Source organism: Pteropus medius, unplaced genomic scaffold, assembly GCF_902729225.1.
Source record: "Pteropus medius unplaced genomic scaffold, Ma_sr-lr_union100, whole genome shotgun sequence".
NCBI lineage: Eukaryota > Metazoa > Chordata > Mammalia > Chiroptera > Pteropodidae > Pteropus > Pteropus medius.
The window spans coordinates 14,662,714-14,684,794 of NW_024347791.1; the positions used below are offsets into that span (position 1 = coordinate 14,662,714).

The 22,081-nt window shown below is 35.8% G+C and overlaps 1 protein-coding gene across 3 annotated transcripts in view; it reads left to right on the forward strand.

Moving 5' to 3' along the window:
* Positions 1-2,057: 2,057 nt before the first annotated feature.
* Positions 2,058-22,081, forward strand: part of HEPACAM2 (HEPACAM family member 2) — a 35,682-nt gene continuing 15,658 nt past the window's right edge. Inside the window, exons 1-4 of one of the 3 annotated variants that reach the window (XM_039878286.1) lie at positions 2,058-2,136; positions 9,426-9,776; positions 13,407-13,691; positions 21,709-22,005. In XM_039878286.1, coding sequence (XP_039734220.1) covers positions 2,058-2,136; positions 9,426-9,776; positions 13,407-13,691; positions 21,709-22,005 — 1,012 coding nt within the window. Of the gene's footprint in view, positions 2,137-9,358; positions 9,777-13,406; positions 13,692-21,708; positions 22,006-22,081 lie in introns of those variants that run through there. The other 2 variants (XM_039878287.1, XM_039878288.1) reach the window with 2 other exon arrangements.

The window sequence follows — 22,081 nt, forward strand, 5'->3', positions numbered from 1 at the left end:
ATTCAGAAATTACTCCCACAGGTAAGAGTTTATGCCTAGCACCTGCCACTAGAGGGCGATCGTCATGGTTATGCCAGATGGCACTTTACCACGATGTGCCACACATATTGTTATTTTTTTAATGCATGCCTTGATGTGAAAAGATCGTAGCTATGATTCATTTTGTCATTTATTTACCAATAATTTATTTATTGGTAATATTATTTGCCAGTTATTTATTCAGAATTTGTGTTATGACCTATGTTAGAAAAGAAAGAATATTTCTGAATGTAAAAAAAATAATAATAACAATAGAAATCACTCCTTTAAATTGAGTAAATTTAACATTAGGAAAAACTCACAACATTGCCTTTCTTTCATTTTCATAGGACCCAAAAAATTTCATCATGAACCAGCAATGGGTTTGAAACTGGAAAGAGCTTATTTAATAAAAGCAATTGGAGATTAAATTGATTTAAAAGATGTGAGGAGTCCATGTGAAATATATAGAACTTCTATATTACTTTTCAAATTTTATTTTTTTGCAATCCAGTACTAAAATTTATATGCTATTCTTAAGCATGAACTGAGAATCAGGAGACATGAGCCAAGGAGCATGTGGGGTTTATTTCTTAGGAAATAACCTAACAAAAATACTAGTTAAGCTAAGGATTCATAAATGAATAAGACCTGTCTCTATGTTCAATGAGCCCAGAGAAAAAATAAACATGCAATAAAATTAATTGAGGTTAATGACATAAATGCTGCAATAAATATATGCGCAAGATTTAGAGATAGCACAGAGAAAGTCGTGGTATAGTGATTACCTGGGAGGAATATCTTGCCATTTTTCTGAAGCATAGAGAGATTGTAAAATGACCTCTGAAGAGGCCTCAGGTTTTCCAAAAGTCACTCACCTTCTTTGCCTATAGAAGCACTTTTGGAAGAGTTGGGAACCTTATTACAGAAAGTGTTTCTGAACTCGGATTCCAAAATAACTACCATTCCTTTTTACACCTTTGATTATGCTGGAGGAATATTCTTCTTTCTCCTGTTATCACTGAACTTATTCAGTGAGCCTTTATTGTTAAAATTGATTTATGCAAGGAATCTTGCTTGATTGGTTGCAGATTTGGTTATATACTTTTTATTTTATATAGTAGAAGGCTTAAACTAGAGCATTCTCGCAAGAAACGAAAAATGGGTTAACTCACAACTTAGTAAATTAAGCAAAAGTGTTCAGAATGCCCGCTGCCATGGCAGTGAAGAGGGAAGGCTGAAAAGCTTCGGCCCAGACACCACAGTAGAGACAAGATCTTCCCCAGGCCATTGGTTCACTTCCTCTATGCTTCAGCAGTGGAAATGCGGCTTCAGATATTAGCTGTTGGCATAGGCTTTTCATTATAACTGTGCCAGCCCATGATTCAATGTCACTTGGAAACGCACCTGTGGTTTGTTTTTAAAAATAACATGAATCCATAGATTCTATAAAATCATGACAGACATTTGTAAAAGGCAATACTACATTTAAAAAAATCATTTTTAAAGATAATCAGGTGCTGTGTTTTGATTCTTTGGTATAACTTTTACATGTTACTTAGTGACTTCATGATGATTTGTAACTGTTTAGCAGATATGAAATACTTTAATTTTCATAGAAAAAAATTTTTAATTTCAAAATAATGGCATAGTTTTACATGATAGAAAAACAGCTTTTGTTTTCAGGAAATTTCACAATACGCTCTCATTATGAAAGCATAGTTTTTCAATAAAGTCACCCAAAAAGGTGTTTTCTTTCATGTAATTATCAATAACTAAAAATAATTCATGAAATATACTGACAATTACTGATAATTGCTAAGAAGCTGTTCTGAAAGTCATAGTCCTGTATTCTCTCAGAACATATAACAGGTGTTCCCACTCCCTGTGTCCTTTGTATACACATTCATTCTGTATTCAAATCACAGAAGCAAGAGGCAGGATAGGGTCTGTTACCTCCCTGCTAATTTCCCTAGCAAATAAACGAGCAGCTGCTGGTCCATGAACCAAGTTGCCACTACGAACAGGGCACTGTATACATGGGACAGGATGCTTTCATGGAGTCTGTCAGCAGCACCGTTGGGGTCTTTCAGTGCAAAATATACCTCCTCCTTTTAGGTAAGACACTGTATGAATTGTATTTTAGCTCTTTATTTTTTTTAATTGTGGCTTTAAGGTAAATGTTTGTTTTAGGCTGTAGATTTACTCAGATGATTGAAAAATAGCTCAGAACCTTTAAACAACACACTTTGTTCCAGCAAAGAAGCAAAAACATTTAAGAGAAATAAGGTTCAATAAATAGATGGTTATTTTCTTAGAACAATTACTGTCAATAGTACTCATTAAGAAAGTTAAGACATTCTAAAAACCTAATGAATTTCTTCCTTTTACAGAGAGTACATATAGGTTCAATACTCTTTAGTATATTTCATTTTGGCAAATATAGGCTGTGAATTTATGACTGCTTATAGTGAAACTCAAAACAATTTATGAAAATGGTTTTCTGCTGTTTTTATTAAAGATAGTGTGACAACTGTTAACTCTATTTCATTTTAAATTATATATCTTATGAAATATGGAAAAAAATGAGGTTCAAAACTGACAAAAAATATTTTATGCAAAATAGAGACAAATGTATTTTTAAAAGTATTATTTCTCCAAAATGCCTTTAACCCTTCTCTTTGCCCAATGACTATTCCTATTAAAAATTTCTTCTCTACCTAAATATTTTTTTCCTCACTCTGTTTATCCTTAGAATTTAAAGGAGTCTTTCTCCAACATTCCCACTGTTTCTATGTCATCATTATTTTCACCAGATATTCTTTTTCATTCTTCCTATTTGTCAGTTTTAAAAGTCAAATGACTTCCTTGTTTATATTCATTCAACAGATAGTAATTGAAATAAGATTTTATTTCTTAAATTTTAAGAACAGTTTAGCTAAATAAGCAATTTAAGTTTTAACCTTCTTCAGCAGTTCACAGCTTTACTTTCACTCATATATTTCATTATAGTTTTCATTGTAACTGGGATTGTTATTCAAATTTATACCTAATGTTGTACATATTTGAAATGTACAGTTTGCAAAATTTTTTTAAATGTTTGAGTTTTCCATAGTTGTGATTGTTCCAGTGTTTATATTGTCAAATTCAAACCTATATTGATTTTTAGTTTTAATTTTTAGAAAAATCGAACAATTACTGTAACTAGCTTTTTATCTTTATTCATTTTTCCGTGACTTGAAAGTATCCTGTGTATCATTTTATAATTCTTAATTTATAACAGGACTGTGGTCATTTCATAAGTAATATTTTGTACTTGGCTTTAAGAATAACTTAGAGATAATTCATTTGAGGAATTTGACTAAAAGAAATTTAAAAATACTTTAGAGAAATAATATATTCATAAGTAGTTAAAGCAGTTACTATCCCCTAACACTTTCTTTCTTTCTTACACAAATTTACTTTTTTTCCATTGGTAGTGTATTGTAAAGAAGGTAATGTGAAAATCTTTCTGGTGTTTTTGGAATATTGAATTATCTGTTTTTTCTTGTTGAAAAAACTTAAAATTTTGAAGCTCAAAAAGTACTTTGTAAAGTCTATTCAAAGTAAAACTTCATAATTTCTACTTTCTGTAAAGATGCAAGAGTTTATTTTCAGTCAACAATAGTTGTGTTATGCTTGCTAATATCATACATGATAATGGGGAAGTAGCTGCCAACTATTTTGAGCTATAACTAGAGGTCACTTTGCGAAGTCTGATGTTTATATTCGACACAGTGAAACTGGTCTAGGAGTCTTTTGCTGGAATATAGATAAATTTCACAATATGACTTCAGGTGTTCCTTAACACTGGACATTCATTTAAAATGCTACTGTTACATAATTTAAGGAAGTCTCTACAGGGGTGATTATTGCTATAACTTTGATGTCAGATTATTAATTGTATTAGCAAGGTTTCTCCAGGTTAGTATAATGTTTTATATGTGAAAAAATATGAGTTTTCCTTTGTTATACTCAAAAAGTATTAGTTAATCTAATAATAAAATTGAATTTTCATTTAAGTTCAAATATTTGTGATATCAAAAGGAAGTTAAAATTTCAACAATTTTGTATCATTTATTTTATTGAAGTTTATGTGTTCATACGGAAGTTGACTTTCCAAAATCAATAGTTTTAGTCCTTTAGGTTTTCTCATACAACTAGAAAAGAGCTAACTTTTTTAAGTTAATAAACTGTTGTTTTGACAGCATGGATTCATCACATATGTAGTGGGAAATAAAGCAATGGCAAGAGAGTGTGTGATCATAAAATGTAGAGGAAGCATCCAATTATCTGTCTAGTCCTTAAAGTTCACTCCAAGTAACGATTACATCATCTCAATAGATTCATGTCTTTCTTGCAAAATAAAAAGATTTTAGGGGGCTGGGCTAATATAAAATACCATGTAAAGAAAATTCAAGTCCTTGATGACATTTTTGCTATTTATAATTTATCTGATTAAAAATGGTATAGGCAACCTAAGCAAACCGCTATTGTAACAGCTGTGCTTTCTCTCACTGTCATACACATATTTGAAAAAAATTTCAAATGGCATGACTTCATATCATTTGCTGTGATAAGCACTGAATATATTCAGAGATATTAATGTCAATATATTATTTAAGGTATTATTATGTGAAGCAGTTTTCTAAAAAGACCCAAAGAACTGGTTCATCCTCCCTAAGCAATACTGTAAGTGCCATATAAAATGTCATTTTCTATTAAAGTAGTTTCATTTTTACCTGGGCTGCAATATTCATATTTAATATTTTATTAAATAAAATTCGCTTCCCCTAATTTCAGTCATAGACTTTCTAATCAGTCTTTTCATACTTAAGAGTCAATGTTCTGATGCGAGATCCAAAAGTACCAACATTTCTATTCTAGTCATGCTAGCACTCCACGGTAATAAAGTCTCTCCCAACCATTTTCAGAATATTACGATCTCTATTAATCTTTTTCAACTACAACTATTTTAAAAAGTAGATAAGAAAGGGTTCTTATCCTTTTCAAAAAAAAACTAAATGAGAACTTTTGCAATGACTTCCCTCAACAACAAGAACAGACTGGCCAGAATTGTATTGGGGCCATCTAGATCTACATCTCAGTCTGGCAGTGGTTTCTAGGTCGAGCTGTGAAATGTATTAAATGGACCAATAAATCAATGACCAAACTGCTCACTCTCAGAGGCAACTACTAAGATTTGTCAGCAGCCATGCAGCTTTTTCCAGTGTGTTCTCAAAGCGATAATGTGCATCCTCACCATCCCCCTCGATTCTTTGGTAGCAAACACAGAATTGCCCATTCATTTAAAGATATCAATAGACTGACAATAAGTACTTCAAAAAATTTTGAACCCTCTCTCAATTAAATATGGACCTTTCACCTTCAAATGTAGGGTAGTTGCTCCTCTGAGAGAAGCACCTCAGAATATCAAGCATATAAACATAAAGAGTAAGAGAGGCCTTAGACCTCATTAATATTACCCTCTTTTTGCAAAGGAGAAAACTGAAGTCTAGAGAATAAAAAGTGACCTTACTAAGGTCACTTAAATGACCAATCTCCATTTTATCTCAAGTATGTGTCTTTTACTAAGACCTCACATTCAGTAGATTTTGATACATTGTCAAAGTATCAAATATAGTAATCTCTCTGCAAGTTTAGAGAATAGGTTCCTAAAATTCCTTATTTAAAGACAATTAGCAAGTGATGGATTTAAGACTATATGGTAGAAATAGGATGAGGGAGTTCAAGATCAGGAGGGAATGATGAAACCTTCAAATATTTTCATATGCATTCAAGTAAAAAAGAGAAGAGTAATACACTAAATACGGTGGAAAATACATTTTACATAAGTTAGTAGTGAATGGTATGAAAAAACTAATTTTTAATTTTTTGCTTACCAGAAACTTGTCAGGGCTTCCTATTACCAATTCAATGAAAGACATGTAAATGCATGTTTTTTTGCACAAATAATACATATACTAAGGAATCTTTTCCTGTACTGGTCTCCCAACCAAATGCTCGGTGTCTTTATAAATCTGTTGACTTCAAGAGCTTCATTTCCTTCTGTCAGCCTCACATGTCTCAGACATCTCCAGTTTTAAGCCCTAGATTTACTCTCTCATCTTCCCTTCTCTCGCTTATGATTTCCTTGTGGAAACAAGTACTCCTTTTCTGCAACCCACTTTATCTCTTCTTTAGAATTCCCAGCAACCAGTTCCTTCTTTTTCTAATGATTCAAATTAGGAACAACTACAAATTTAACATTCTTGCACTTGCGAGAAAAGAAAACAGAAGCAAATCCTCATGGCTTTGTAACTCCTTTGTTATGGACCAAATCACTAAAATGAATGTGCAGGTACAGCCTTATCAGAAAAAAAAATAATAAAATTATAAGTCAATTACAAATACTCACAGAACCGAAAAAGGCTGTAAGACACATATTTATTTTTCCCATAGAGTCACCTTTCAGTCCATACTGTCTGTTTCAGTTGAGCATCTAGATGTCCCTTTTCCTTCTAACGTCTGATCTTCCTCTTTGTGTTTTCTTCTCCTGGGTTACTTGCTCTAACTTCCCTGCTCTGCTAACGGCTAGCCAAAGACCAAAACCATGGAAATCTTTGCTCTTACCTTCCCCTGGGAAGGAAAGAGAGAAATATACTATTGGTAGAACTTGATTCCTCATAGAAGCAGGCCTACATCTTTCAGTTCCTTCAGAGAAATCATCGGACGACGGGTCTTTCTACCTTTCCCTCCCTGCTACTGATGGCTTTTCATAACAAGGCTTAGATAAAGCTCAAAGATCCTTTTTTTAGTAGGGATGAAAAGAGGAAGCCATCAAAGAAGGTAAATTCTATATATGAGAAAATTGAAATTGTAAAACCGAGGACCCGGTCTGATGCATGATTTTGATTTCATATGTAGCCCTAGCGCTCTATTCATTTTCTTCACAGCCTGCCCTGTAAGCCTGAGTCCTTTCTCTTACTAGTCATTAACCCCGAGGCAGCCAGAAACAGTGGCCATATCTTGATTAAAGGTCACAAGGTATGGATTTTTGTTAAGCTAAAGATAATATTTTGACCTAAGTTATGTTTCAGCTCTTAAGCCCTAAGGTGGACTGAACCCCTGGCTACTTTTCCGTGAAGCCAGATAGAGGGGCGTCAGAGCAGACTCGAGAACTGTCTTCAAGATCTGAAGAAATTATTTATTATCCTTATCTCGCTTCTGACCCATCAGCTCCCAACACAACCCGGAACCCCTAACCCAAGGTGTCTTGTGATTTTGCTATGTATAATCTGTAACCTACATGTCACTGGGGAGTTCAGGCTTTTGACATTACCTTCCGGTTCTCCTAAGTGGCGCCATTCGTAATAAACTAGCCCATCTTTCTCCATTGCAATTCTCAGTGTTCAGCGTTAGGCTCTGCTCGGGCTAGGTGGGTGAACTCCTTCCGTTCAACAACAAGTGTAAGACATCTCTATTTGGGCCCAAATTTCCATCTCTTCTCATCTAGGATTTTATTCCATCTTAATCTATATATCTTCTGTTTCACCAAGATTGCTCTTTCTAGTGCATCATTCCTATAGCCAGAAACATTCTGTTCAGCATCCATTTTAAGAAAAAAAGAAAGAAAAACTGGGGTGTTTTTGTTGCTCCCTTTCACAGCAAAACTCCCCAGTCATGTGGACTATACTCACTGTCTCGAATTTCTTTTCCATTCTTTCTTTTTTTCTCTCACCATTCAAAATACTTCGTATTTAAATTCCTTCTATTCCCTCCCCCACTATTTCAAATGTTCATACGATGTAGGTACCATATTGCTCCTTTCAAAATGAGAATTTTGAAGCAAAGATATTTTAATTAGGTAATATCAGAGCCTTAACTAAGGAAGACTCTCTTCTCAATTGCAAATACATAGACATGCTAGATAAAATAAAACAATATATCATGGCTCAAGGCAAAGGTAAGGAAATCTCTAAGTTCCAGAAACTGGAAAGAAACCTGCAGACATAGCAACAAGTATGTGGACCCAAACAACCCAGGCAAGCAGGAGGCCAGGAGCCAGGGCTATGGATTGGGCAGAGCAAATAGTTCAAGGCCCTCCAGACCATCAGTCCCTCTTAAACCCACTATAATCAGGCTTTCGTGCCCAGTATATCCTTTCAGTATTCCTTCTTGGGTGTCTGATGGGCATCTAAAATGAACATGTCTAAAACTCATTCTTGATCTTCCCCCAAAAAACCTGTTCTCTCCACAGCCTTCTCCACGATTAATTTATTAGTTGTTTGTTGATAAAGGACAATCTCCATGATTAATTTATTAGTTGTTCATTGATAAAGGACAATTTCATTCTTCCAGTTGATCGGGTCAAAAACCTTGGAATCATTCTTGCCTCTTTTTTGTTTTTCATATTCATCCCCAATGTGTCATCAAATCCTGTTAGCACCACCAGCCTTTCCTCACAATACCTTTTACTATCACTCTGGTCTACAGCACAAGCATCTCTTGCCTACTTTATTGCGGTCACCACCTAAGTGGTCTCCTAGTCCTGCTCTTGACCCACAGCAGCTAGAGTATACCTTAAAAAAATAAGAACAATCATATCCTTCTCTGCTCACAAAACTCCAGTTACACCCCCATCTCACCGTGACCCTAATACACTGCCACCTTGCTCTGACCTCATGCCTCCTTACCATGCTCCTCCTCCACTCTGCTCCATCTGCTCCTGTCTTTTGCTGTTTCTAAAACACACAAACCGGATTCCTGCCTCTGGGCAGGAATGAGAGATGACTGATAATGATTGAAAGCCACTCTCTTTGGGATATTTGCATTTAGCAAGGTGTTGGCTAATAGGGAGTTTTTATCATTCGTTATTTCTAATAGTGGACTCTTAAGTCATCTCAAAAGACTGGATTCTTGGAAGGAAGTAATTCTTCAATGTTTCTCGAATCACATAGTTTGATTAGGGAATGATATGATTCAGACATTAAAACAGTCACAATTTCAAGTTTTTTTTTTCAAAGGTTTCATTGGATTTCATTGGACTTTAGAACTAATACTCTTTCCCAGTTCTCCTTTTCCAATTATTCTTTAACAGACATAGATAATAACTTCTGCTTTTCCTTTTTATCTTGCCTTTAAAGAAGTCATGCAATCAATATAGTCTTTGGGTGGAGTTTTTAAAATGCAAGAGGTTTCAGAGACAAATATTTACCTCTACAGGTAACCGGTACTAGAATATTCAGTACCTAGAAGCCTCTCTTCTTTGAAAGGGATTATCGCCCGATCAGGTTCTCTGTGCACTGCCTCTTTAGGTTGTGAAATGTGGCTCTGGGTCTTTACTGCTTTCCTTTCCTTTATAACAGGTGCTTGCTCAGGGCTGAAGGTGGTGGTGCCATCACATACCGTCCATGGCATCAGGGGTCAGGCCCTCTACCTCCCCGTGCACTACGGATTCCACACTCTGGCATCAGACATCCAGATCATATGGCTGTTCGAGAGACCCCACACGATGCCTAAATACTTACTGGGCTCTGTGAACAAGTCTGTGGTTCCTGACTTGGAATACCAACACAAGTTCACCATGATGCCACCCAATGCGTCTCTGCTCATCAACCCACTGCAGTTCACTGACGAAGGCAATTACATCGTGAAGGTCAACGTTCATGGGAATGGAACTCTATCAGCTAGTCAGAAGATACAAGTCACTGTTGACGGTGAGTCCACTATAGGTGGCAGTTTGCAATGGCTTAGGAGATTAGACTACTGGGCTTTAGGTCCTGGCTCTGCAACTTTGGGTCAGTTAATTAATCCTCAAAGTTCAGTGTCTCACAGCACAAATGACATTATCTACCTCGTGAGGCTTTCTGAGGATTAAATGAGACCTGCATATAAAGGACATGCACAGTGCCCAGCTAAAGGTAATCAAGCAATAAATAGAAATTATTTGTTTGCCCGGAAACTATCAAGTATAGTTGCTGATATAATGAAATGGAGAAAATTTTATTTTCTCTATAACAATATACACCCTGAGAAGAGCCCTATTTTTGTCGTATGAATATTTTTATTTTGGAATACTGTTTGGGGAGGATGAGACTTGCTCAAGAACCATACTTAAGGAACAATAAAAGTTTCTGGCAATGTCCTCTGAGGGAGAGTGAGTCAGCTAACTTTCAAACATTTATTTTCCTTATTGAAGTGTATAAGTGGCATACCTTAAATATACTATGCCAAAGCCCAACTTCTCCTTTTTCCCTCTAAACGTTTTTTTTTTTTAAACAATATTTCTCCGTTTTAGTAAATACCAATTCCATTCCATCAATTGCTTAGGCCAAACTTGCCGTCACTGTTGACCTCCTCTTTCTCTCACATCCAACATCCAGTCCATGAGTTAATCCTGTCAGCTTCACCTTCAAAATATACAGAGAGTTCAGTCACTTCTCACCACCCCACAACTGCCCCACTCCACTCCACCACCAGCTCTGGCCTGGACTGTCCTAATAGTCTGCCCCCCAGCCTCCCGGCTTCTACTTCTGCGTCCTGTAGCTTAAAATCGTCCCACAGCCTTCTGTGTCACTCACAATAAAAGTCAAAGTACTAACAACGGCCTGTCAGGTCCACCGTGATCTCCCCAACATTTCCAGCACTTTCGTGACCCCACCTCCTACCTCTTTCCCCCTCACTCAACTCTGTTCTGGCAACACTGGTCTCCTTGCTCTTTCTAAAACAGGCCAAAGACACTCACACTTCAGGACCTTTGAACTTGCTGTTGCCTTCACCTAGATCGCTATTCTCCTAGATAATAGCATGGTTCCCTCTCCTACTTCCTTTAGATATCGGTCAAAATATCACTTTATCTATGAGCCTTTTCTGACCACTTTATGTAAAATATAACCTCACTCCCCCAAATACAGAGAGAGAGAGAGAAATGCAAGTCTCTGAGTTCTTTCCATAGCACTTATTTCCACCTGACGAATTATATATTTTTATTTGTTTGTTTCTCTTTCCCACCTTTGAATACAAGGTCCACAGGAGCAGGAACTTTGTATTATGTTCTGCTTTGTCCTCAGCACCTAAAAACTGTTGCTGGCCATGAGTAGGTACTCAGTGTATATCTGCGGAGGAAATGAGTGGAGACTAGAGACTACTATAGAGCAAATACACAGGATATGGAAGCGGATGCCTGAAGAGTAAATTTTTGGGGAGTGTAGGGAGAGGAGAAAATTCTAAAAGGATTTTCATGAAATTCTCCTGTGCAGTATTCTCTCTCTCCCAGAAATTTTTAATAGAACATCCATTGCCTATTAATGTATAGTAAAATTGCATCTGTTTAGAGGAATGCAACCAAAAAACCTTAATAAAAGTTTAGTGCCCACATAAAAAGTCTTCTCAGAAAATTCCCACATCTGAGTTACACAACTTTAGGCAAATGTGTGATTACGATACAAATGTCTATTTTCATGATTGATTCTCCCCATACGCAAGACCTTCGACGTGGTACAGATTTGACTTACCTCATCCCATGTGTATTTCCACACATAGACATGTCTGAAATACAAGCCTCTTTAATGTAATAAATGTACACAACTCATTTTTCTTTTTAAATCATAATAATGTAAACAAAAGATATCCCAAATCCTCTGTTCTTGCCAGAAAAAATAAAGGATTAAGTTAAATGGACAAGCCAGTCGTTTGCACCCATCTCAAGACAGGCCGGAGGCCACAGAACTACTCAGCTGCCCCGCAGGTCGCCCTTCAATTCGCTTTCTCCGTATCTTTCGTGTTTTCCTATCTCCTCTGGGCTGAAGGCTCCAGTCTGTTTGTTCTGTAATGAACGTTTTTCAGTGTAGGAAACTGTATAAGTCGAGACAGATTTACGTAAGAAGATACAGCAACCCTAATGAAAAGCTTAATAGGAAATCGAAATCTTAATATTGGAGCCAATCGCCTGTCACTTATGTATCATCTCCCTCTCTCCATGCCCTGTAGTCATATACACAGAAGGAAATCATCAATTTTAGTGTATGTGCTGCTGAAGCGAGCACAAGAAGGAAATTATCAAATGCATCTCTCTCCAAAATTCTGGGGAGTGACATTGCCAGGTTTAAAGCCCTCTTCGTTTTGCCACTGACTGCTGTGTAACTCTGGGAAAATCACTGTCCTTTATCAAACATAGTCAAGAACCTCAAAAATTAATGAAGGTTGCTGAAAATGGTTATGAATACCTATATAATTTCTACCCTTATCTAATGATTTTAGAGTTAAAACTCAGGGAGAAAATATTTACTCATTTTTGGAAATGTATTCATTTGACAGATATTGTTGTGTGGCTACAGTGTACCAGACTCATGACTTAAAACTGTTTTCCTATGTCTTCCAGTTCCAACTAGAATTTATTTTCTTTTCTTTTCTTTTTTCTGGTGAGGCAACCCTTGGTTGACCTCACAGATTGCAAGGACCTTGTCATCTTATAATTCCTTATTTTTTATTTATTTATTTTTTTTACACCTACAGCACCTGGTCTTCCTAGGCAGTCTTCCATCCAAGCACTAAACAGGCCTAACCCTGCTTAGCTTCTGAGATCAGATGGGATCGGGCTTGTTCAGGGTAGCCAACTGGAATTTCTATTGGATTTGTCTTTTATATTTCTAATTTGATGTAATCCCAGTAACACATTTTATCCTATTTTCAGATTGAGTTAGTGTTGAAATGTAGGCTTTGGTTTGTCAAAGTGACAAATATTGCAACACAAATGCAAAGCAATAAAAACAAATAATTAGTTTGCTTACATAGAAGGAAAAGTAAATGGTACATATATGATGCTCTAAAACTTTTCCTCAATCCCCCACAAGTATAATATATGTGATCTTGATATTTTGCAAATGGTGGATAGAAGCTTGGGTTCACCACATCCACCTCAAACAGCTGTTCTTGAGACCTTAGGACAAATCAAGAGAAGGGAGCAACCATGTTAGTTTTGTCTATGAGAGTATACCTTTATGGCATTGGCAAAAGCACGATAAACAAGAAAGGAGGAAGCTGATGTTTTCTACCACTAACTGCATTATTTATAATGCAGTTAAGTGAAGGTTTTCATTAGAAAATCCTTGAAGATTAAGTTCTAGAATGTGATTATTTCTATGATAAATGTTATGTTTATATGTTATCATTTTGCATTTTTCACAACTTTTTTATTCTCTTCTTTAATTATTGCTTCAACTGTCTACATTCACAAAGTGTGAAACTGTGGAATCATTTCCACTGGATTTAATATTTGAGAGATCTCATAGACTTTTGCTATAATTCCGTAGTGGCAAAAATAATTTCTCTCTCTCTTGATATTGCAGACCCTGTCACAAAACCAGTGGTGCAGACTCAGCCCTCCTCTGGGGCCGTAGAGTACGTGGGGAACATGACCCTGACATGCCTTGTGGAAGAAGGCACCAGGCTGGTTTACCAGTGGCTAAAAAATGGGAGACCAGTCCATCCCAGATCCACCAACTCCTCTTCTCCCCAAAACAACACTCTTCATATTGCTCCAGTGACCAGAGAAGACATTGGGAATTACAGTTGCCTTGTGAAGAACCCTGTCAGTGAGGTGGAAAGTGACACCATTATGCCCACCATATATTGTAAGTTTTTTAAAAATCATGAGTTTTCTTCTGGGAAGTTCTCACAAGGGTGGTCACTGACACTACAAACACCAGATGTCACTTAGTTTTTACTATAATTGTACTGTAGTTGTAATCACACTTCCTAGGCACTGTCTTATCATGAAATATATTCGCTTGCATAACTCTATTTCTTGAAGATCAAGTTGAGATTCTAGCCAGGGGCCTTTCAGGATACATTCTGTGACTTAGTCCATTGTGTGACCTTATTTCTACCAGGAAAAAAAAAAAGAACCTCAATTTCAAGAATGCGAAAATACACAAAAGGCACTAATTTATTCATCCCCAAGGAGGAAAAGTTGGTAATTTTAAACTAGAAGAAGGATGTGCTCTGTAGCTGACCAGAAGGGAAAAACGTTCCCAGGTTGTGGGAAGTGCATGGATAGTGCATTCCAGAGCACGGCTGCTCTCCCTACCCATTTTCTCAGCTCCATTTTTAGAATCAGGATCGCAGTCAGAGAACACTCAATTATTCTGCAGTTAGGTATTCAGTTTCCCAGGGAATAGTAATTATTTCAGATCTTAATTTCCTTTTTTCTATTGTCTTTATTGTTGTTGTTGTTGAACCTCATGCAAAGTTCATCAAACTCTTCAGTTCATGTCATAACATCATCACCAACCCAAACAAGATCCCTCTCTTTACTTATTGTATTTTTAACTCGGTCCTCTCTACTCTGTAGCTCCACCTCTAACGTGTTTAATATTGCATTCTAATTTCAGCTTTGCACAGTTTTCAGCCTCCACACTAGTGACATTTTGGGCTGAACATTCCGTTGTTATGGGGGCAGTCCTATGCATTATAGCATGTTTGACAGCATCCCTGGCTTCCACTCACTACATAGTAGTAGCAATCCCCCTCCAGTTGTGACAACTAAAAATGTCTCTGGACACTGCTATATGTTCCCGGGGGAAGGAGGGAAGGGACAAAATCTCCCCTAGTTGAGAACCAATGGCCTATCTCACTGGGGAAGGCTTCCTATCAGTTACCACGTAGCTTAGCGCAGAGCTGCAACAGCAGCAGCACAAGAAAAGTGAGTCAGGGCAGAGGATGACTTCTCACCTCTGTGGTGGGAGGATGGAGGTTTTAGCTGGTTGAACCATATGGGTAGAATTAAGCCTTATAAATTCAGAATTCAATGTCTTACTCAGAAACAGAAAAAAAAAATTATTAAAGGGTGCCAAAGAAGAAGAAAATTAGTTTTTCACAGAGAAATACCAAAACACCACACACTGTGAGCAAATTATATAAGATTTGTTACAATCGTTAGTTGTACTGTGTTTAATGACGGTGTGATTTTATAGCTGAACTTTTAGTTGTATTTTACATATAGTTTTACATAAACTTATATTCAGATAACATTGTGAAAATATTCTGTCTGCTTTTTAAGTATAAGTTGAGAAATAGAGTCAAAGAGAAAATATGTAAACTGTGATTATCTGCATGACTAACATTGAATCGGAGTAAAAAAAAATCAGTTTGGGTACATTCTATTTATCATGTAGTCATATTTTTGACTAAATAAGTTATTCTAATTAAATTAAAACTTCCATTCAACTCCAAGTAGCACAGAAGTATTCAAGTTACTTAAACATAGTACAAGAAAATGTGAGCAAAGTGAATGAAATCTAGGGCTGTGTAGACACAGCCTTACATTATTCTTTATTGTTTCATCTAAATGGTTTACATTCACATAGATAAAGCACAAAATGCAAAACAAGATATTATCTACTGAATATTAATCCTGAGGAACTATAATTCAATGTGGTGAGAGACGATAGGAAGTTAGATTGTGTTGCAGCATTCCTTGTTAACTGAAGAGAACCCGATCAAGTTTTGTTTTGACCACGTACTCTAGTTAACATCATGTCATCTGGGGAGTTTAATGGATAGCACAGTGGTTATGAGCCTGAGCTGTAAATTCAGAAGGCCTGAGTTGAAGCCCTGGTTCTTTCATTACTAGTCTGCGCAATAGACTCACCCTTTCTGCGCATCATTTTCCTCTCTCTTTATCTACACTGTTCCCAGTGTAAGAAGGATAAGAAAGATTAAGTTAAATTTTATGTATAAGAAATCAGTGAGCGGCAAATAGGAAGTACTCGATAATGTTAGCTTTATTTTTCTTTTTTTTCCTTTTTTTAATCTTTGAGCCAAAACTATGCTGACATCATTGGCAACATGGCAGCAAGAAATTATGGAAAGCCTGGATAATTTAGAAGATACCTGCAAAGAGAAAACTGAAATACCTTGAGAGAACTTTTTCTTCCCCAAACATTACCATTTTTTAATTTAATATATTTTTCTACATAAAAATATTTTCTTTACATCAATTCTTTCTCATATCTGTTTAACTCTCTATCTATCTACCTATCTTTAAAATCTAGCCATAGATTTAAATGAAAAATTCCTGGGGAGGAAGTGCATAAACAATTACAGACACATGAAAATATCATTTGCATCTTTAATTACACTTTTGTTTTGCTGTATAGTTTGTTTTTGATCTTACAAAGTGAAAATAAGATCCTTCTTTCACCCAGGTGCAAGTTTATGCCCCAATCTCACTATTAGCACAGAATATGCTGATACACATTGTGAAAAGTATAAAAATAGGTAGAAAATCCATAATCACACCTGTAAATGTTGAATATTACGCTTTAAACTCTGTTCCTTCTTTCCTTTCCTGTGTAATTTGAAAGAATTAAAATATCCCAATTTGAATAAATTCAGATACCACATACATATCTTCTATCTACAGACTTAACTTTTTTCTTTACATTCTTTTAGACATAGTGTATGGAACTCTCACAGAGAAATGTCTGTCATGAGTGTAGACTAATGACAGAGTAGAAAGAACATTGAGAAAATTTACAAATTTGGATTCTATTTATACATTGTAAAGATGAGTATCTGCATGATTTAGGAAAGATTTTTTTTCCTCTTATTAAGTGATAATCATATAGTATTAATTTTTCTTAATTTTACATTCAAAGGCAAAAATCTTCACTTAGTCAACTTCTCACCTTAATGCTATTAATTCATTCACTCATTTATTTATTCATTCATTCACTCAGTTTGATTGGATTCAAATATCAACCATCATAGTCTTGTTTGTGCTAAGCAATTATTACCTATAGAAATGTGTATAAAACATATGTAACGCATAGAAACACCACCCAGACTCGTTAATTTATTAATTTTTCTTACTATCTCTATTTTAGCCTTACTTTGTTTTTGTTTTGTTTTCTTGGTTTGGGGTAGTAAGAATCAGATAAAATATATAATCTGAAGATTTGTCATTTATCCTTTCTGTCGACGTGGGATCGACATGTTTACAATCTCTGTCATTCCATGCAAACTGGGACTACGTGCCTTAGGTGATGTTGTCCCCACTTCTCTTTCTTCACCTGGATACTCTTTCCTCTCCCTTCTGCAGTCAGGCTCATCTTCCCCTACGTTGTCTCACCTCTTCTGTGTCACTAGGAGGTTCACTGTGCTCCTACAGCACCCCATGCCATCTCTCTCCTGGTGCTCACTGCATCGTATTTCCCTTGAGTCTCTTCCACTTGCAAGTGTCCCAACCCCAAATACGAGCCCTGAGTTATTCACCTTTATATCCCTAGGGCAATACTTGACACAGATTAAGAATTCAATAGAGGTTTCTTGAGCTTGACTAAAAAGAAACAGATTATCTTTCTTCATATCCTTTTCAGATTCCAACGTTACTTAATGATGCTGTAGTAGGGCTAAATTCCCATTATAGATAAGAACTTCTTGAAATGCTTTGGCCCTTCGTTGTTGGGTTTTGTTTTGTTTTGTTTTTTTCCTGACCTTTAGCAGAGTTCCTCAATAATCTAGTAAATATCACATTCCAATATTCCCCCATAGAGGTCCACATCCTAATTTAAAATTTCAGTATGAATCACCTATTCTGTTTGCTTAAGGCACTGTGTCTATGACAGTTTCCTTCATGAAAGCAGGAAAAAAAATAAAACAAAATCTATTAAAACTGACCATATATTTATGAGGTGATGATGTCATAATCTGGTACTGGTCTTGGTGGAATATGATGTCAAGCCAGTAATTCAGACAAATGTCTATTTGCAGTTCATGAAATGTATATGCCTTCCAGCTCTAGTTGTAAATAATAACTCGGTAACCACTGCATTTTGTGTGTGACATATGGCGCTGCTGCAGGGAAGTACTCTAAGTGATAAAAATTAAAGAAAAAAAAAAGAGGTCATTCACAATAAATACTTACCATCTGCTCACAAGCAGGGTGGCAAGCAGCATCATGATGGAAATTTAGGTTCTGTTCCCGCCCAGCCGTAAATTGTTAAAGAGAACAGATGACCTGTGATTTTATAAGTCATTTATTAAACAGCCATTCCTGAGGCAAAGGGTTCATTTCTCTTGGGAGTTCTCTGCCAAAAGCAAGAACCTGAACCATAATCCAAAGTCAAAACAAAATTATCTTTCTGCTTTCATCTTCAATGTTAGAGGGCACACTGGTCAAATCGCTCCAAATGTCTTCAATTGGATTGCTCATTCCTATGAATAATGTACTAGGCCGCACCTCAGAGCAAATGGATAGTCAGCTGATGTGCCAGTGAAAAAGGAAATAACATCAGTGTAATGAGAAGAAAATAGATTGTAAGCAGTGTGTAGAGTATGAAAGATAGATCTATGTGTGCGCTGAGGGAGAGGGGGAAGGAGGCGGTGAGGGAGGGAGAGAGAAAGAAAAAGGGAGGGAGGGAGGGGAGGAAGAAAGGGAGAGAGAAAGAAAATAGAAGAAAGACTTGAACTTCATACAGTGAAATACAGATATTCGATCTCTGAGTGGTAAATTACAAGTGTTTTCATCTTTGTGCTTCTCTGAATTTTAGGATTTTCTGCAATGAACATGTATTTCTTATATAATCAAATAAAATCTGTTACATTTTAAGAAATCATATCAGAAGCAAGCAACTTAAATGCTTCAAGATGTTAGGTTCCAAGAACTTTAAGAGATGCTTATAGGGGGCTGAAGGAGTTTGGGGTATTTGAGGCTGACTCTGAAGAGCCGGATATATAATTAAGACCGACAGAAGACAAAAGATTATGCCAATCACAAAAATCCAAAATATGGGGAGTAACAAAATAAACATGAATGTGGGGAAATAAGCTAAAATAATCAGATTCCTCTCTTTAGAATTATGTTTTATTTTAAACTAGAGTGATGTTATTAAATTAGATAATCAAACTTATTCACCAGCCTTCTCTCTAAATAACTTGTCTTTCTCTACAAATTGAACCCGTTCTCCAAAATGAAAGAATTATTATTTTTGAGAATACTCCATTATGTTGCAAGGTCCTAAGGCAATTCCAAATGAGGAGTTTCTAAAAAAAGCTTTGAGTAATGTCAGCACACTTTGAATGAAAAATCACTCATTTTTATGTGTTAAATTATCAGGCAGTTTGTTTTTATAGTCACATTCTGTAAACCCTGACAACCAGTGGGAAGGCAGAAACTTAAAATGAATGACTATTTTTATGACCACACTTTTCTTTATCAAGCCTGCCTCGCTCTGCTCTCATACTTTAGGTTTTGTGCACAGACTCAGGTTTCTCGTTCAATTGATCCCTCCCATTGATTTTCTACTATGTGAACTACAACCAGTGCCCACTGGTTAGTGGCCTTTGCTTTCCTATTGTTCTGCCAGTGCTGAAAACTTAAAGGGACCCTGTTGCTGCACTGGCCCTGAGATAAAAGACACAGGAACCATGTCTGTGACACCTCAAATCCCCTCACAATGCCTAGAACAGTGTCACGTGCACGGCAACGATTCAACATTGATTTTAGTTGAGTGAGTGAAAACAATTTTTCATTCCCATTACACAACTTAGTACTTAGTGGAATTCAGAATAAGAGGGTTCCATTTTACAGCATGTAGTTCTTCCCCCTGAGACCATATCGCAGCCTGAAATGACAAGAGCAGCATGACGAGGTTCTAGAGCACTCACGGGAGAGGGGCATTCACTTCTCTTCCCTTTACTACTCCATCTTCAGTTCCTGGTTACTTCAAATTTCTGTTTACTTTCTGAAAGTAGGATCAACTCATGAATGTATATTAGTATAAATCTATAGGTTTCCTTCAGATGTCTCTGTGTCTTTAGGGAAGCAAACACATATAAAGTTTATGTTCCCTAACTAAATATAATTATTGTTTTGCATCTTCAGTTTCTGTTATATCTTAGAAAATTTGTTTCCAAAAGAGTAAATTGGTCAGAAAAGGCTGATCTAACTGAGAACTACTCTGGGAATCTGCAAGTTTGAGCCTGGCTTGCCAGAATCCAGAACGGCTTTAATGTGGCATGAATTATGGTGTTTCAAAGACTAAAAAACTTCAACAGTCATCTAGTCAACCTTTTTATAGTAAAAGTGATGAAAATGAGACCCAAAAAGTTTAAATGACTTCTGAAGAACACCGAACTAATCATTGACAAAATCAGAATTTAACTTAGTTTAGTCACTACATTATTCCATAGAATGAGAGATGAAATAGTCAGTACTTTATTAGAAAAAAAAATCAGAACCTTTGAGAGTAGGTTACTACTGAGCAAACCATACATAGCCTTATTCAGTTCATAAATTTCTTGAGAGTAAGAACTGTGACTTACACATTTTTTATCTCTAATATATTAAATATATTATCTAACACAGTATCTCTCAAACAAGTATTTGTTGATTACTTGATTAAATAAGTACAGAATTAATATATAATTAGACAATAATTTATTGTAGAACTAATAATATAATTAGACTCCAAGGAAACTATTGTGACATAGAAAATTATATCACTTACATTTTTTTAGAGAGGTAATATGAATAATTAAATGCATATATTTTAGAGTCCCAGCTCTACTATGTAATACCTATGTGACCATGGCACAATTAATTTTTTAAATATCTCTTCATTTTATAATGGGAATAATAACATCTATTTCATGTGTTGCTTTAAAGATTAATTGTGGTTGTCTACATAAGTACTTAAAGGGCCTTCAAATGGCAAATATCCAATAATGTTGATTATGATCAACTGAAAAATGAGCACAATCATGCCTAAATCTTGACGTTTTTAGAATATAAGCCAAAATTTAAACTGATTGAGAAAAACCTACCTATCTGGGGAGTATTTTTAAAATCTCTCTCTTTATTTTCTGAAGAAAACAATGGGAAATGTGTCTTCACCTGCAGGTCATCTGATGCTACAGAAATAACAAAATGCTACAAGAACATTGTGGTGTGAGGAAAACCACCATAGGATATTCATGATTCAGTAGTTTATTGATGATAAATGAATATTTGTTAATGATAACGAAGATGTATTTTTTCCAAATGGAATTCTAGGCTTAGCTTGTGGGGAGGAATTTTTTAAATTCTTTAACTGTTAAAATGTCATGAAAATATGAAAATATGGAACACTCCTATGCCTAGTTGCACAAATTTATGTTCTCTGTGAAACTATGTATTTTATAAACATTTCCATGACATATCCTAGCACTGAGAAAAACAAATAAATAATACTCAAAATACGATTGTCAAAGAGAAAACAGAGGCCATAATCTGTTTTTAAAATTCTTTCAAGTGAAATTACCGCTTCAGAAAGATTGAATTTGTCTAACAAGATTGCATACTCATCAATATGTTACTCAAAAGCTTAGAACCACAATTATGATGATGATGGTGTCTGTAAAATTGTATATATTAAGTTTCAAGGCTTTCACTATTTCAGTCACATCTCAAATAATTGCTATTTTCATGGATATCAGACTAAACGTTTTTAGGTCCTTATCATTTTTTGGGAGTCTAAATGAGGACATATCTGCCTAAGTTTAACATGAAGACTTTCACAGAAAACAAAATGCTGCTAAGCTCTACAAAATTTATAAACTATGTCAAGATTATTTATGTTACTCCCTTATTTTTTTCAACTAATGCAGATGGACCTTATGGACTTCGAGTTAATTCTGATAAAGGACTAAAAGTAGGGGAAGTATTTACCGTTGACATTGGAGAAGCCGTTTTGTTTGATTGTTCTGCTGATTCGTATCCTCCCAACACCTATTCCTGGATCCAGAGGACTGACAATACAACATATGTCATTAAGCATGGGCCTCACTTGGAAGTTGCATCTGAGAAAGTAGCCCAGAAGACAGCTGACTATGTGTGCTGTGCTTACAACAATGTCACTGGAAGGCAAGATGAAACTCGATTCACAGTCATCATCACTTCTGTAGGTAAGTGTGACATAAAAGGCAGGGATCCCAATGAAACACAAAAGCATGCTGGCCTTACTCTGCTCCTATTTTATAC